The 18,684-nt window shown below is 41.6% G+C and overlaps 1 protein-coding gene across 5 annotated transcripts in view; it reads right to left on the bottom strand.

The window, feature by feature from the left end:
* The window catches only part of MKNK1 (MAPK interacting serine/threonine kinase 1), a 42,652-nt gene that overhangs the window by 13,437 nt on the left and 10,531 nt on the right, over positions 1-18,684 (bottom strand). For 4 of the 5 annotated variants that reach the window (XR_012160502.1, XM_073357815.1, XM_073357818.1 and 1 more), the window contains exons 3-7: positions 15,538-15,643; positions 11,152-11,253; positions 10,153-10,250; positions 8,296-8,375; positions 6,418-6,491 (exon numbers count right to left, since the gene is read on the bottom strand). Coding sequence is in view for 4 of the 5 variants with exons in the window: in XM_073357815.1 (XP_073213916.1) it covers positions 6,418-6,491; positions 8,296-8,375; positions 10,153-10,250; positions 11,152-11,253; positions 15,538-15,643 (460 nt within the window). In the remaining variant the exon portion in view is untranslated. Of the gene's footprint in view, positions 1-6,417; positions 6,492-8,295; positions 8,376-10,152; positions 10,251-11,151; positions 11,254-15,090; positions 15,215-15,537; positions 15,644-18,684 lie in introns of those variants that run through there. The other variant, XM_073357817.1, reaches the window with a different exon arrangement.

Raw genomic sequence — 18,684 nt, 5'->3', positions numbered from 1 at the left:
TTTCATTCGGTATTAGTTTATGTTTTTATGGAAAACATGTAAATGTAACTAGTAACAAACATTAAAATCCTCTGTCTTTGATTATTCTTTGGATTAACTTGTTGGTAACTAGCACATTTGGACAAAACTCAATGACAGAAAAAGGATATAAGGCAGCATACTTGATACACAGTTTTGCAAGAGTGAAAATCTAGCATGTTATAATGAACTGAAAGTGCACAGAAGATACCCACTTCCTACCAAATCAGGGTATTACTGCAGATATGCAAATATTCTCTGTGTGTAAAATACCACTGGCCTGGTAGTGAATTTCAAAAACGGATCTAACCATGGCCCAGCACCTGGATTGCTGCTGAACATTTGCTACAGCACAGTGGGACTATACCTGCTGTGGTACAGAATGACATGGGTGTCATCTAACTTTGTGTAACCTATGCTTGACTGATGAATAAGTTGCTGTAGAAGTCAAACACACGCACTTGTTGTCCCTCAGTGCCAAAAACAAACCTCTTATTTTAGATATGCATCAAAACTTCCACTAAAGTCAAGGTGAGATGCTTACATATTTGGGCAGAATGTCCCCCTCTGTGCTTGGAATCCTGAACAAGACCTTTCAGACACAACACTAGGGAACGCAGATCAACTTTCAGACAATATTAGTGTCCCTTTAATACAGGATAAAGGCTTTTCCCCACATAGGTTTACATTTTCCTCCAACATAAAATCTTTCAAGGCTTACAGTTAATGTTGCCCACTAGGCTCCTACCATACTAAGTGGCCCTAAACGCCTTTTCTTCTCCCCCCTCCCCGCCCCACACACACTCAGCATGATTGTTATATTTACCAGAAAGATCAGGCAGTGAGGACGAAGGACAAATTGCCACCTCTTGATATGAAATCCTTGAGGCAGTGGATGTTTATACACTGAGCTACTTCAGCCCTATTATTTTGAATTGGTAGATGCCCAGGAAGGAAACCTCACATACTGTACTATGTGGAGGGTGATGTTCCCCTCCCGCATATTTATCCATTAGGCAGCTGCTGCCACTTTTGCATAGTGGCAACCCATACGAGAAAGGGACATGGCTGATCAATGGTGAACACAGTCAAAACTAAGCCTATGGTAACTAGGCAATATTTACAGAGAAAGCAAGCCTCATTCTAGCTTGATAGAAGGATACAAAGACTCTTGGAGCATTTGAAGTAGGGTTGCAGGGCCTGAGGAAGTCTACTCTCAGTACATATTTCAATCATGCACAAGCTCTACCTTGCTAATGGCAAGGGCTTCTAGTTTGCTAAGCCTTGCCCCTTAATAGTCTACTGTTCAGAGGGTCTTCCCTGTAGAGTTGTTAGATATATCTTTAAAAAAGCAAATCAGCTTTCTTGTCTTTTTCGTCCTTGTGGAAAAGGGCCAATAAGCGAAATGTTCCATGTTATTTCAGGTATAAGTTTCATTCAGCAGAAGACTGAAATATTTTTTTAAAGTTTATTTTAGATACCTTTCTGTATACAGACAGTCTGTTAGCTCTTCTCAAACAGGAATTAGACTGAATAGTGGTGAGAACACAATCAGATAGTTCCTTGATCCAGTCCACACAGAATGTGTGATTGAGGGAAACCCACATGTGGGAACCTGGTCATCCTCCAGATGTTACATGTTCAGATTCATGGATTCCAAGGCCAGCAGGAATCCCTGTGATCATCTACTCTGACCTCCTGTATAGCACAGGCCATAGAACTTCTCCACAATAATTTCTACAGCAGTTCTCTTAGAAAAATTGCCTGTGATGGACAAGCCACCATGGCCCTTGGTAAATTGTTCCAAAGGTTAATTACCCTCAATGTTAAATATTTACACCTTATTTCCAGTCTAAATTTGTATAGCTTCCACTTCCAGATATGGTTAGACCTTTCTCTGCTAGACAGAAGAGCCCATTTTTAAATGTTTTCCATGTAGGTACTTTTAGACTGTAATTAAGTCACCCCTTAATGTTCTCTTTGTTAAGGTAAACAGACTACGCTTCTTGAGTCTATCACAATAAGGCAGGTTTTCCTATCTTTTAATCACTCATGGCTTTATCAACGTTCTTCTTGAATTGTGTACAACAGACCTGGACACAGTATTCCAGTTGCAGTCACACTAGTGCCAAAGACAGACATAAAATAACCTCTCTACTCATATGCAAGATTCCCCTGTTCATTCATCCCAGGATTGCACTAGCTCTTTTGGCCACAGTGTCACGCTGGGAGTTCGTGCTCAGCTGATTACAGTGACCCTGAAAAAGATTTGGGGGTTGTGGTGGATAGAGTCCCCCATCCTATAAGTATGGCCTCCATTTTTTGTTCTTAGATGGATACATTTACATTTTAATGTACTAAAATGCATATTTGTTTGCTTGCACCCAGTTTACCAAGAGATCCAGGTCATTCCGTATCAGTGACCTGTCCTCTTCATTTTTACAATTTCCCCATGTGTGGCATCAGCACTGATAAAATTTGTTATGTATACTGTATCATTTATTCAAAAGGGACTTTTGAGAATGGAGAGAGACGACTTTTAGGATGCTCTGGAATGAATGAATAATATGTACTCAAAATTCAATCTTGTTCCACTTTCAGGTGGGTTAATCATGTAAATTAAGAAGAAAAAAAAGCTACATTTAAACATAAGCAATTTAGACATTTTGTTTAAAAGCTCCAAGGCAAAGACATTAGTGATAGTTGAGAGTCTGTTTAACCAATTACCACAGTCACAGTAAGGCACGACTGCAATAGGAAAGTGCAAGTTACGCAACCCTCTGGCTAACTGCACAGCCACATAGCTTGGACAATGAAGTCCTATACAAATATATTTGTAAAGCGATGTGAGAGCTGAATACAACCTTGCACATAAACCAAATTATAGTCAGAGGGGCCAGACACACTGCTGAGGACAAAACCAATATCTGATGGAGTATATGCAGTGTTGCATGTCAGGCATAGGAAATTAGAGATTCACCCCAACTCACATTATTTCAAGTGCGTTTCAATGGTACTAGTTTAAATACAGATATAAAACTGACACAGAGTTCAGATCCCAACCTCAGCTGGGGATGTGGGCTGAAGGAGAGAGCCCCTCTTGTAAGTCATAAGTCCGGGTAGAATTAGTGGGGGAAGCAAAAGTGGATGGGAATCTGGGAGGCAGTGACCATGAGTTGGTTGAGTTCAGGATCCTGACGCAGGGAACAAAGGTAAGCAGCAGGATACGGACCCTGGACTTCAGGAAAGCAGACTTCGACTCCCTCAGGGAACGGATGGCCAGGATCCCCTGGGGGACTAACTTGAAGGGGAAAGGAGTCCAGGAGAGCTGGCTGTATTTCAAGGAATCCCTGTTGAGGTTACAGGGACAAACCATCCCGATGAGTCGAAAGAATAGTAAATATGGCAGGCGACCAACTTGGCTTAATGGTGAAATCCTAGCGGATCTTAAACATAAAAAAGAAGCTTACAAGAAGTGGAAGGTTGGACATATGACCAGGGAAGAGTATAAAAATATTGCTCGGGCATGTAGGAATGTTATCAGGAGGGCCAAATCGCACCTGGAGCTGCAGCTAGCCAGAGATGTCAAGAGTAACAAGAAGGGTTTCTTCAGGTATGTTGGCAACAAGAAGAAAGCCAAGGAATGTGTGGGCCCCTTACTGAATGAGGGAGGCAACCTAGTGACAGAGGATGTGGAAAAAGCTAATGTACTCAATGCTTTTTTTGCCTCTGTTTTCACTAACAAGGTCAGCTCCCAGACTGCTGCGCTGGGCATCACAAAATGCGGAAGAGATGGCCAGCCCTCTGTGGAGATAGAGGCGGTTAGGGACTATTTAGAAAAGCTGGACGTGCACAAGTCCATGGGGCCAGACGAGTTGCATCCGAGAGTGCTGAAGGAATTGGCGGCTGTGATTGCAGAGCCACTGGCCATTATCTTTGAAAACTCGTGGCGAACCGGGGAAGTCCCGGATGACTGGAAAAAGGCTAATGTAGTGCCAATCTTTAAAAAAGGGAAGAAGGAAGATCCTGGGAACTACAGGCCAGTCAGCCTCACCTCAGTCCCTGGAAAAATCATGGAGCAGGTCCTCAAAGAATCAATCCTGAAGCACTTGCATGAGAGGAAAGTGATCAGGAACAGCCAGCATGGATTCACCAAGGGAAGGTCATGCCTGACTAATCTAATCGCCTTTTATGATGAGATTACTGGTTCTGTGGATGAAGGGAAAGCAGTGGATGTATTGTTTCTTGACTTTAGCAAAGCTTTTGACACGGTCTCCCATAGTATTCTTGTCAGCAAGTTAAGGAAGTATGGGCTGGATGAATGCACTATAAGGTGGGTAGAAAGCTGGCTAAATTGTCGGGCTCAACGGGTAGTGATCAATGGCTCCATGTCTAGTTGGCAGCCGGTATCAAGTGGAGTGCCCCAAGGGTCGGTCCTGGGGCCGGTTTTATTCAATATCTTCATAAATGATCTGGAGGATGGTGTGGATTGCACTCTCAGCAAATTTGCGGATGATACTAAACTGGGAGGAGTGGTAGATACGCTGGAGGGGAGGGATAGGATACAGAAGGACCTAGACCAATTGGAAGATTGGGCCAAAAGGAATCTGATGAGGTTCAATAAGGATAAGTGCAGGGTCCTGCACTTAGGACGGAAGAACCCAATGCACAGCTACAGACTAGGGACCGAATGGCTAGGCAGCAGTTCTGCAGAAAAGGACCTAGGGGTGACAGTGGACGAGAAGCTGGATATGAGTCAGCAGTGTGCCCTTGTTGCCAAGAAGGCCAATGGCATTTTGGGATGTATAAGTAGGGGCATAGCGAGCAGATCGAGGGACGTGATCGTTCCCCTCTATTCGACACTGGTGAGGCCTCATCTGGAGTACTGTGTCCAGTTTTGGGCCCCACACTTCAAGAAGGATGTGGATAAATTGGAGAGAGTCCAGCGAAGGGCAACAAAAATGATTAGGGGACTGGAACACATGAGTTATGAGGAGAGGCTGAGGGAGCTGGGATTGTTTAGCCTGCAGAAGAGAAGAATGAGGGGGGATTTGATAGCTGCTTTCAACTACCTGAAAGGGGGTTCCAAAGAGGATGGCTCTAGACTGTTCTCAATGGTAGCAGATGACAGAACGAGGAGTAATGGTCTCAAGTTGCAGTGGGGGAGGTTTAGATTGGATATTAGGAAAAACTTTTTCACTAAGAGGGTGGTGAAAAACTGGAATGCGTTACCTAAGGAGGTGGTAGAATCTCCTTCCTTAGAGGTTTTTAAGGTCAGGCTTGACAAAGCCCTGGCTGGGATGATTTAACTGGGAATTGGTCCTGCTTTGAGCAGGGGGTTGGACTAGATGACCTTCTGGGGTCCCTTCCAACCCTGATATTCTATGATTCTATGATACACCCACACCCCTACCCAACTGATACAGGAGCTATACACACAGCCCCTTTATTACACTCTGATAAAATGAGTTACAAGTTATTCGGGAAGGGAGACGGAAAGGGGACTCATGCTTTCAAAGCATGCACTTAATGTAAGACCGTTCCCATCTTCTATTTGAGATAAGCCTTATCTAATTAAACTTGTATGGGAAGACTGCAATGCCTACAAAAAAGAATTCAACATCAAAGAGTTTTGGGACATTATCAGGCAGCATCTTAAAAGGACAAGAGAAGCATCTTGCTTTTTGAAATATGTCATAACTACTGATGTTTCAAGGGAAAATTTGTATCTAATGTTTTGCTAAACACATATACCCCAGCACTGTCTCCTGTCAAGCACCACTTTTGCCTGACTAGCAATGGCAGAAAGCACACTCCCTTGTGAGGTGGTTAAGGCATCCTCCTTACTAACCCATCAGTTTCCATGTTATTGAAAACCAGTGCCCAAGCATGCTTAATTGGACAAGTCCTCAAAAGACTCATAAGCAAGCTGTTATAATTCAGTGTTCTAAGCCAGAAACAAAGTATTATTTACAACAGTTCCCCATAGCCTTCCAGAAAAATAATAAGTCACTGAACATCTACATCATATTATTAGGACATAAAATGCTGCCACAGAGAGTGCTGTGTCAATGTGACAGCGTGACATCCGGAGGTGTCTGGATCTGCTAAGATCATGCAAAACATTTCTGAAATTTCATCCTATTTTCCCCCTTTCTCTATGGATACTATTTGACTTGATAATTATACTCCAAATCTTCCAGCCTAAATAAGTTGAACATTTCATTATTTAACTATAAAGCAGATGATCTGTAAACGTATGATCAGCTACATCAATATGCACCTTATCATGCATTTAAAATAAATCCTTCATCCTGTTTTAAAGAGTTCTCTTTAAAACACTGAGACAATGATAGATCAAGCTAACTCTTAATAAAAATGCACAAATATGTACAGTACCTCCTCGCAATTTCTCAAAGACAAGGTAATACCTTGTGTCATCTTCAAAAAATTCTATTAGCTCCAAAATGTTCCTTAAAGAGAAAATAAAAAACAACAAGCAAACAATGGAAAAAGTGTGTTAAATATAGAATCATAGAATCATAGACTTTAAGGTCAGAAGGGACCATTATGATCATCTAGTCTGACCTCCTGCACGACGCAGGCCACAGAATCCCACCCACTCCTCTAACAAACCCCTCACCTGTGTCTGAGCCACTGAAGTCCTCAAATCATGGTTTAAAGACTTCAAGGAGCAGAGAATCCTCCAGCAAGTGACCCGTGCCCCATGCTACAAAGGAAGGTGAAAAACCCGCAGGGGCTCCACCAATCTGCCCTGGGGGAAAATTCCTTCCTGACCCCAAATATGGTGATCAGCTGAACCCTGAGCACGTGGGCAAGACTCACCAGCCAGACACCCAGGAAAGAATTCTCTGTAGTAACTCAGATCCCACCCCATCTAACATCCCATCACAGGCCACCGGGCATATTTACTACTGTGACATTATTAACTTGAACTGGGACCATACAGAAACATTGTTGCAACCAAGGTCCTGTCGTGGCACCAAATCTTGTATAAAGGGGGTCAAATGAGGTGTCTCAGACAAGGTGATGGTTTGCTGGTTAGGATGATGCTGTCTGTGTGTGTGTAATATATTTATATATATGCTAAAAATATGAAGTGCTAGAAGTAACCGAAAAATGAAAGTACTAATTGAGAAATAGATTATATTTGTAGCCTGTGGGATTAAAAAAATTGTATGTTCACTTTACACAGGTCAGATTCCACTACTTAAATTTCACATCACTGAAACATAAAGTAGTCTACTTGGCAGGGTTATAAAAAGAGAACAGCTGAATGGCTACAGAGAAAAATGAGCTGTAATAGTTTGCAGTTAATAATTTGGAACAGTGTGTCTGTCCTGAAGGCAAGAACAAAAATAATTACTCGCCATTCTTCTCCTCTGTAAGTCATAGAGTGGAACTTAACACTGCTTGAAGGAGACAGCAACATCTATCTGGTAGACTTTGGGCTCAGTGTGATAACCAACAGGTCATAGCTAAGAGTTGCTTAGCTAGGCTGTGTTCATTGCAGCAGAAAGTATAAACATCCCTCATTGCCTTAAGAATTACAAACACACAAGATCAGTCTGCGTTTAAGTAAGCATGAAATTCATACTTTGCACGTTGTCATGAAAGTTTCATTTTTTAAATCACTCACATATTGGATGCACATGCATTGTTAGGTGCATACCAGAAATGGAGATACGACACGTCCCTCAAAGAATCTAACAAGTTCTACCAGTTGTTTTAGAAATGGCCTTACAAAAGAAGTTGTAACACCGGGCAGTATGAAAAAGATGCTTAATGAGGTGGTCATTCTTTCAATTGCCTTTGATAATTCAACATTTTCTCCATTTCTACAGTATTTCCATGGTTAAATGTGTTTGTACAGAGCCTGCCACAGTGGAGCTGTAATCCTGCTGCTGAACACAAATAATAAGGAACACTGCAAATATTAAGATAATTGTATCTAAGTAATTTCAGACAAATATGGGACTTTTAAAAAAAAATATTGGAATGAAAGCCATTTAACATTCAAGCATATTACCTCCATGCTGATCTGGCTGCTAATAAGAGTTTTAAAATTTCATTCCCCCCCCCCCCCAAATATTTTCTTAAACTTTCAGATAAAAATGTAGTAGGCATGTGAGTTACACACTCAAAACACTAAGGCTAAATTATAATTGATATGGGGGAGAAAAATGCACTTCTGTCTCTTCCTATACCATTAGTTCCGAGAGACACCTCCTAAAGACAAAAATAAGCAATACTTACTTGTTACCCTGGCATTGATACAATGTTTCTACTTCACGAAAAACACGACTCCGACTGTGTCCGGTATTTTTCTCAATTATCTGGTAAAAGAATTGGAATCTATATTTAAAAATGGCTCTGTGGCCCACATGTACAGTTCTGGCTTTGGGTTCAGAGGTCCTGGGTTCAAATCCTGTCATGCCCTGTCCCAGGGAAATATCCATGGCTTGTCTAATTTCACATGTGAAGTATGCATCCGATGAAGTGAGCTGTAGCTCACGAAAGCTCATGCTCAAATAAATTGGTTAGTCTCTAAGGTGCCACAAGTACTCCTTTTCTTTTTGCAAATACAGACTAACACAGCTGTTACTCTGAAACATGTGAAGGCGTTAGTCATAGCACTTAATGCAGCACTGGGAGGCATTCAGATACTACAGGAATGAGGGCAATCTAAGAACTGGAAAAGAGGAGAAAAAGGGACATTCAAAACCCAATTACCACATTTTAATTTTATGTGGCCGGAAAAGGAAACCCTTTTGAGTTTTTACAAGAAAGTTTTATGGCATGACTCAAATCTAGCAACCAAAAGAGAAGAATTGGTTATTACAGGCATCTAATGACGCAGTTTTGACTTCATTCCAAGATGAGAGCTGGTTAGTTAATGCAATAACTTAGTCAAGTGTGATGCGTTCACAGGTCTGAGCAAATCTTTGTTAATACCAGGAAGTTGCAATACAATTTTGCACTTCAGGTACTGCTCAGTGGTAAAAACAAAAGGGTGAGGACTGGAAAGGCAAGGATGTTACAAAAAAGTTGCAATTAAATGATAGATGTGTGAGCTGGAAGCTTGTGAAGTAGCTACAGGTTCTATCACTGGCTACACCCAATATTATAGTTTCTCACTTTCACAAGCACAAAATTCACCCATAAAAAAGGAAAGCTCAGAAGCCAGATTCATCGGTGAGGTATGTACCTTAATGTAGTTTATTCATAAAATTGTTAATGCTCTAATCTCAGTTTTTAACTTCAACAAATCAAAAGATAAAGGCTTTCAGTATCTACAAGGCCAGATTTTTAAAGAGGCTTCAAAACCACTTCCATTGTTGTGTTTCCAATATTGTGTCACAAGTGATATAGTGTTTATTCAATCAGGTAGTGAGGTGTCTAGATATTACCATTTTTACTTGCAATTAATCACTGCCTACAGGCACAAAATGTTTCTTTCTAAAAGCTGGTCACAAATACTCTACAATCCCAAGGCTGGTGCCATTAAAGAGTTTGTTGCATCATAGCATTTACCTTTACCAAGGTATTTCCTATACTCAGAAGGGGAAAGAGCAATAAATGTAACTATAGTGGTTGATGGTGCGCTCTGTACACTGAGCTGATATGTCAAAAGCTCACAGCTATTTAATAGGCCACCCTAGACTACCCTCCAATCAGAAAGATTGGAGCACTGTGGCAGATGACAAGCTATTCAAACAAGTTGAAGAAAAATGCTTCCGATGGACCTTTTTGCCTCCACTTTCATAAATTAAAACACCAGCTGTTAGACTCTACTGCCTTTACCTTTCCGTCCTATTTTGAATGGAATTCTAACCATTACATGGTATATTACTGTGTGAACTCTGTCCACTGCTAAAATATTTCAGTTCATTCCAGAGAGGGCATGGTACGGAATGTCTATCAATGCTACTTATCACTAGAACTGACTTTTCTCCCCCCCCCCTTTTTTTTTGGGGGGGGGGGAGCGTGAAATAAACAGAGCTCTATGTATTCCTTACTCAATTATTGAAGGTACACTATCACTGATTCAGCGTGAGGAACAAGATATGCAGACACAAATGAAAACACTGCCTCCTTGAATACTACACTTACTTTTACTGCATATTCTTGCCCATTTTGCAGACTAACAGCACCTTGAACCTTGGCATATGCTCCCTCACCAAGGAGCTCAGCAGTCAGCTTGTACAAGTCTGCCAGAAAAATCAGCACAAAGCAAACATTAGCAGAACTATTTTGGTGAATTGTAAAGACAAGCTACTGTTTTGATGAACACCCCTAATACAACAGCAACTATGAGAACTCCCTTGGTAATAAACTGGGGAAGTTGCACTTATGCAGCATTATCACTTAGATGCATCAGCTTTACTTACGCTTCAATTTTTATCTGTTCTGATCGCCACCCAAACAACATGGAAATGGATTTCCTTGTAGGAGTGAAACTGCAATCCTATTAATATTAGAAAGTGTTTCTAACTCCATGAATGCTGGAATCTCAACCACTTTTCCTATGTTCTCAGTTTCTTACCTAATTAGGGATTCGAAGATTAAAAACAGAGGGCTGATTTTCTAAAGAGGAAAATGTTTCATCATTTCTTAATCAGAAAATGCTCTAGGTTTAGAAATCTATAGAATAAATACTGCCTGAATTTAAATATTAAAGCTAAAACGATATTTAGGGTAACTACCTCAAGTTTTTAGTTTTCACTCAGTGCTATTTTCTGCACAGGTTTTTTTTTTTTATTGATCAGTTCAGTTACACTGAGCTGTTCTAAAATGGTTTATGTATACAGGTACACGTTACTTAACAAACAATTTGTATGCAAATATTCTCAAAAAACAAACACTTGTTTAGATGTTCTGCACCATGCCCATTCTAAAAACAAATTTACAATGGAAATACAAAGGCAAAGAGCTCACTGCAAGGCATAAAGGCACCGAAGACTAAAGGAAACAAGTGATGAAGAAATAAAAGATGAAGCCATGTTAATTTTCACTGCACTGGTGAACAGCAACTGTTTTGCTTAGAAAATTGCAAGGGGCCCAAGAGGATACAGACATTATAAATCAGAGGCATTGCAAATTGACACCAACCTTCAAACTTCCCTGGGAGATGGTCTGTGGCTCTGGTCCTCCTTTTTTTCTTTTTCTTTTTGCCGTTATCTACGATGGTGAGAGGCTGACTGCTGACCATCTCTGTGTGGCAGAATAATGGCAGTGTAAACAAACCTACCCTATGTTAGGAGGAAATCAACATGGGTTGCATATGTGCTCTTAAACTATCCAAAATGTTCACTGCTTTTCTTCATCATTACAGGCGGACATCTCTCCCCCAAAATCAGAAGGAAGCAAAAAAAAAAAAAAAAAGACAAGACAATTTGGATGCGAATTAAACACACACATGAAGTAGTACTGGTTTGATAAGTTGGACAGAAATACAAGCAATTAGCATACAGCTACAGCGAAAGTAGCTCCTATTCCTGCTACCATGGTGTGTACTAAGACAGCCCTGCAAACAGCTCTGCTCAGACTGCTGCAAGAGCCACCTGCATGCCTCCATCACCTAATAAAGATCCCGGGGGTTAGCAGGATTCACAGCAAGTACACAGGTGTTGGCAGAGAGCTACAATGTTTAATACTTTTTCCAGTCCTTTTGTTTAAAAAGAAAAAAGGGGTTCCCATAGCAGCAATTGGGAAGTGGGGGAGACAAGGAACAGGAAGGCACAGAGGGCATGGCTACACTTACAGATGTAGGGTGCTGAGAGTTAAACCCACCTTCGGAGAGTGCAGTAGGGAAAGCGCTGCAGTCTGTCCACACTGACAGGAACAAGCGCACTGGTGTGGCCACATTTGCAGCGGCATTTGGGAGCGATGCATTATGGGCAGCTATCCCAGCATGCAAGTGACCGCAACATGCTTTTCAAATGGAGGCGTGGGGTGGAGTGTATTGTGTGTATGTGGGGGGAGAGAGAGTAGGTTTTTGGGGTGCTGAGTGTGTGTAAGCATGCTGTCTTGTAAATTCAGACCCCCCCCTCCTCCCTCTCACTCAAAGCAAACAGTAAATGTTTGCTTTTTCTCAGAGAGCGCTCTCCCAAACGGAGCTTTCACCCAACCGGCATTTCTGCATTCCTGCCATCAATTTCACAACAATGACAAGAGTGGCCACTTGACTTAAGGAGATTATGGGACGTTTCCGGAGGTCAAGCAGAGCGCAGTAATGCAACACCTCGTCCACACTGGCACTGCGGAGCTCCAGCTGGGGTGCAAACCTTATTCTACTCACCGAGGTAGAATACCAGCAGCGCTGCTCTACGTGCCTTGTCAGTGTGGACGGGTAGTGAGCTAGGGCGCCCAGGGCTGCTTTACTGCGCTGTAACTCGCAAGTGTAGCCAAGCCCAGAGAATCTCAGACTTGTGGGAAAAATGGAGGAACATAGACTAGACTTGTAAAGACAATTAAAATACCAAATCAGACTACTATTCCATTTCAGCTCATTCCCCAGCTCTGACAGTGGACATGCTTCACAGAAATGTGCAAGCCATAACAATTATGCAATAACCTGTCCATAGGGGATGTTTGTTTCTAAACGCAGATCAGTGGTTTACTTATGCCCTGAAACACATACCCTTTTTACATTTTGTTCTCATGTATGTAACTGTGGATTTTATCCCTATCAGTGTCTAGTCCTCATTACCTTATTATGCCTTTGTTTGGACTCAATAACCTCACCCACTCTCTGCCATTAATTTGCATTGTGTACAAAAAAAAACAAATCAAACACCACACATCCTCTTGTTCTTGTACTATGAGAATGGGTAACTAGGAGCATCAGATTTCCCTTTTCTATGCCATTCGTTATTTCATATACTCGTATCATGTCCCCTTTTATTAGTCTCTCTAAACAGGCCTAATCTTTTCATTGTCTCTGCACGTGTAAGCTTTTCCATGCCTCTAATCAGGTCTATCCATGATGACAGATACCATGCTAGCTAAAATCAGTGTTCAAACGGATAAGTACTGTTTTGCCATAACCTTGTCAACCATTTTCCAGAATTCTTGTAGGTAGGATTCCTAAAGAATGAAATGCAAATAATTCACTATTTTATTTTACATAAATTTAAAAAAAATTAAAAATTAAAAAAAAAACCCATAACATGCTGCTGTGTTGTGCCACAGAAAACAGAAATTCCTGTAGGAGGCATAATTCTAGCATACTGGCAAAAGGAAGCAGAGTAGAAGTTAAGGAGATATTGTCAACTTAAATCTTTTTTTCTTACTTAACCAATTTTTAAAAAGACTCATTTCTAATGAAGCACCCAATAAATAATACATCTTTTGATTTATTATTGATTTTAAAATAAGGGTTTTTCTGCTCTCCAGTGATGTTTGTAGAGGTCTTTTCAGAATAAGAAGCTATGCAAGTTAAGAGTAAGATAGACTACACAAAGTGCTGTCAAAGGCACAAAATAAGATGAAATACAGAGAAAAGCATTTTTCCTGCCAACACCTTTCAGTGATAGTAATTATGGGAATCACTTATAACTGCCATATGTTGTGTACAAAATTTTCAGACTAGAGTGATTTGGAAATTGGTGAAAAATATGTGTTGCTTTAGTGCCACTCATTGAAATACTTAATGCATCACTCAAAGCCACAATCATCTTTCAGTTTCTCATCTTCAGATCAATGTTACTTTAGATACACCCCAATGAGACTAAAACCTAAGCTTCAAAGAGATGCTTCCTCACACCAGAAAGTAAACTAGTCATTTAAATGTAACTTGAATTAGTGAAAAGTTGTCACTTTCAACTTGCGTTCTGTACTAAATTTGTGCAGAAACAGGGACACAAGATTTGTTAATTAGCTTTTTGTTTGGCCTGTGATCTGATAAGGATACCTCTGTATGAGGACACCTAGTTTCCTTTTCTTAAAGTTGTTTCAACAGAAAGGAGGAAGCTTGGTGCAGTCTTGTTCTCATTAGTCACTCTGTTTTGATAAGCCACCCCTATGCTTAAGCCCAAGTAGCAATTTGAATGACATGAGAAAACTCCTTTATCCCAGCCACTTGTTTTGGGGTCTCACCTCCTTAATGGAGTATACTTTGGAGTAAGTGTTAAGAACAAGCCTTCACACTTGTAAGACTTGACAGTTAATGGGAACATTCAACTATATCACCCATTTAATGGTAATGGTTTCAGAGGTTTAACCTTCTCCCTCAGATATGACTCCCCCATCTTCCCAGCAGTTGATCCTGGGCCTGGTATTGGAGGGTCTAGAACAGGGGTTCTCAAACAGTGGGTCGCAACCCAATTTTAATGGGGTCACCAAAGCAGGCGTTGGCCCTGGGACCTAGCAAGTCTAAAACCCAAGCCCAAGCCCCACCGCCCGGGGCTAAGGTTACATGCCTGCTGTCCAGGGCAGAAGCCCTGGGGCTTCAGCTTTGGCCCCTCCCCGGCCCGGGGAGGTGGGGCTCAGTCTTCAGTCCTCCCTCCTGGGGTACTGTATTAATTTTTCTTGTCAGAAGGGGGTCACAGTACAAGGAAGTTTGAGAACTGCTGGTCTAGAACAGTATAGACTAGCTCCTGCTTCCACTGAAATCAATGGGAATTCTTCCACTGACTTCAGCTGGAGAACTCTCAGGCCTTCTGTCAACAGTGAAAACAAAGACATACTATGCCGACTGACAAGAGATGACAGAATCTGAGGGAAACTAGGATTCAAACTCTCATTTTCCTTCTGTTGGTTCTAGGCATTGCAGCTCTCATTCGAGCCAAAGAGGTGAAGCTCTCCTCTCTAGGTTTAATACGAAAGGACGATGGAACAAGCTATGGGGAGAACACATTTTGTAGCAGCAAGTCTACCTAAGCCTCAAATACTGCTGCTCTTGCAAGTGCTAGGGTCGGCAAGCTGGCCGGCCCGGGGTTAACAGTTGAGGTGTGTTAACCAACAAGACTGGCTAACCTTTTACATCCCTAGTAAGTGCCTACACACAGGTAAACTTGCTTAGTATTAGAGCCAATGTTCAATACATACAATATTTAAAGTCCTCCATGGGATAAGTCCTGGATACACGAGAAAAGCCTTCTTCCACAACTATGGCCTCCTACAACACCTACGTTCCACTGGATCAATGAATCCACTGACAAGAAGAATGGCACTGACATGGGTGCAGAAGACAGAATTTCAGAGAGGAGGGAACAAGACCACAGAACACACTACTAGAAGAGGTAAAAATGACCCTAGTTTTGCATTAAGTTCTGGACGCAGTGAAACCTAACTGTCGACATAGCTTCCCCACAAATAAATACTCCTCTCTCACATATCCAAAAAACCCAAACCAAAAAAAGCCTTGATTCTAATCACCTGGGTTGGAAAGACAGGGATATAAAGTTATCTTTCTTTAAAAGAAATCCTGCGGAGCATTTGGGTACTACAGTGATGGACACCAGCATAAGAACTTGAGAGAGAAAAAGTGGATACCTGGTCTGCGTTGGATTGACTTCACTGCAAGAAGGGAGTTTGAGTAGACAGGCTGATTACCATTTGCTTCAAAAACAGGACTTGCTGAAGTAGGATTATTTTGTAACTAAAAAGAAACGAAAGCATATTTAGATTCACAAATCATTTACCTTTGTTATTTATATTACAATAGTGCCTAAAAGCTCCAGAGATTGGAGTCCTGTTGCTCTAGGTTCTGTACAGACACACAGCAGAAGGAGACCTTGCAATCCAAAAATAAGCATAGAATCATAGACTCACAGAACATTAGGGTTGGAAGGGACCTCAGGAGATCATCTAGTCCAACCCCCTGTTCAAAGCAGGACCAATCCCCAACTAAATCATCCCAGCCAGGGCTTTGTCAAGCCTGACCTTAAAAACCTCTAAGGAAGGAGATTCTACCACCTCCCTAGGTAACCCATTCCAGTGCTTCACCACCCTCCTAGTGAAAAAGTTTATTCCTAATATTCAACCTAAACCTCCCACACTGCGCTTGAGACCATTGCTCCTTGTTCTATCAGCTGGTACCACTGAGAACAGTCTAGATCCATCCTCCTTGGAACCCCTTTCAGGTAGTTGGAAGCAGCTATCAAATCCCCCCTCATTCTTCTCTTCTGCAGACTAAATAATTCCAGTTCCCTCAGCCTCTCCTCATAAGTCATGTGCAAAGCAGAAAGAGACTGTTTTCCCATGGAGAGCTAATGCACAGTGAGCTTAAGTGAACTGCACAAGGTCACACATGAAATCAGTGACAGACCCGGGGAACTGAACACAGATCTCCCAAGTCTTGGGCCAGTCCTCAGGCACAAAGCCAACTTCCCCCAAGGAAATTTACTATCCTGTTTAGATGACTAGTACAACTTCTCACTCTCCACAGAGATGTACAAACGAGAAAGCCAAGAGTCAGAAAGGCAACCTTAGCATACTCTGGGGCAGATCCTCAGCTGACACAAAACTGCCATAGCTCCATTATCTTCAATGGAGCTACAACTATTTATATCAGTTGAGTATCAGCCCCGCACTCTCAGCACATTCCTTACATTATGTTCCAATTGCCATAGCATCGAGGGATAAAGATTAAGGAGAATCTCTCACCCCACCTCCCATCCGAAAATGCCCTGGCTGCAGGCACAAGAGTCTCCAAAATGATCACTTAAAGACATACCTTGCAACCAATCTTGAAGGCTCTGACAAACCATGAGATTGAGCAAGCAATTTCTACAGCTAGGGATTTTCTATCGAAAAGCGGAGCCACCAATGCTCAACAATATATCCCTAGCAACCAACAGTCAAATAGCACCAGATAACTGTCATGGTAGGGCATTGAGAGAAAGAGAGGAATACAAATAGTAATCTGGACCCAGACTCTCTGGAGTTTCATAGATGATAAACAATGTGCTGAGTTGTCACCTGGAAATAAATCAAAAGCCAATGCAGAGAACAAATAGCTGGCATCACACACACTCAGCCCACCGAGGTAAGTAGTTAAATAAGCATGACAATACACTGGACAATAGAATTTCACTACAGTCACAGGTAACGGGTGGAAACAAGTGAGAAGACTCCCTTCCAGAATTGCAACTCACTAAGATCCTTCTTAAGACTTTTTCTAGCCAGGGCTTAAAAATTCATATCCTGTTTCTGCTGGCCGATAAGCACCAAACAGGTGGCCCTCCCTGGTAGAGTAGTCCAGGTAGTCTAAACAGAATAAACACTTTTCTTCCTGGGATTTTGGTTTGTTTACAGAGGGCAAACATTTTCAAGCCAGGTTGCATACAGCTAAACTAAAATCCAAAACTAGGCACCTGAATAGAAGTGGCCAGATTTTCAATAAGATGCTGAACAACCTGCAACTCCCACAGAATTCCACTGCTGTTGTTTGAGCTCAGCACTTTTGAAAGTCAAGCCATATTTTGACACTGAGGAGCCTAACTTGGGGCATCCAGAATTAAATCTCTCAGGAATTTTCAGCCAAGACCCTCCCAGAAAGTTACCTACATAAGTCACAATTGCAAGTGTCAGCCAAAGAGGACTCGCTTAGCAGGTGTTGATCTTAGTGGAACATGCTAACTGGGTGAAGTCACAGAAGAACAATATTACTTTGTTACAAACACTTGTGAAAAGGCTTAAGCACAGTGTATTACAGGCTGCCAAATGTAGAGAAATGAACTGGTTCAGAGTGAAAAAAACAATTAGAAATCATACTATTCATTAGAGCATTGTGTTAAATCATGTCTCTTGCTCCAGTCAAGTCAACTGTTGCAACATAGAGTAGGATTCACAGATACACATGTGACGGGTTCGGTCACAGAGACCCCAATGGGACTGTCACCTGACATGCTGGAATTACCTCTGAAGCTGTTTTCCCTGCCAGCCTGGGACTCCAGAACTCTGTCTTGTTGTGCCAGACATGCTAATCTGCTGCAACACAGAACCAGGTCTGGTCCATGCCCCCAAAACTGCAGATTAACTAAAAACTGCTCAGCAGGTTACTTGTCTTTAGCACCCAGACACCCAGTTGCCAATGAGATCCAAACCCCAAATAAATCGGTTTTACTCTGTATAAAGCTTACACAGGGTAAATTGTCCGCTCTCTATATGGACAGAGAGATATGCACAACTGCTTGCTCCCTGTCATAAATATAAAGGGAAGGGTAAACACCTTTAAAATCCCTCCTGGCCAGAGGAAAAATCCTCTCACCTGTAAAGGGTTAAGAAGCTAGGATAACCTCGCTGGCACATGACCACAATGACCAATGAGGAGACAAGATACTTTCAAAGCTGGAGGGGGGGGAAACAAAAGGTCTGGGTCTGTCTGTGTGATGCTTTTGCAGGGGAAAGAACAGGAATGGAGTCTTAGAACTTAGTAAGTAATCTAGCTAGATATGCGTTAGATTATGATTTCTTAAATGGCTGAGAAAATAAGCTGTGCTGAATGGAATGGATATTCCTGTTTGTGTCTTTTTGTAACTTAAGGTTTTGCCTAGAGGAATTCTCTATGTTTTTAATCTAATTACCCTGTAAGGTATTTACCATCCTGATTTTACAGAGGTGATTCTTTTTTACTTTTTCTTCTATTAAAATTCTTCTTTTAAGAAACTGAATGCTTTTTTTCATTGTTCCTAAGAT

Source organism: Lepidochelys kempii, chromosome 8 (genome assembly GCF_965140265.1).
Source record: "Lepidochelys kempii isolate rLepKem1 chromosome 8, rLepKem1.hap2, whole genome shotgun sequence".
NCBI lineage: Eukaryota > Metazoa > Chordata > Testudines > Cheloniidae > Lepidochelys > Lepidochelys kempii.
Note: the sequence above shows the minus strand (reverse complement) of the source record. Positions and strands in the feature narration are given on the sequence as shown.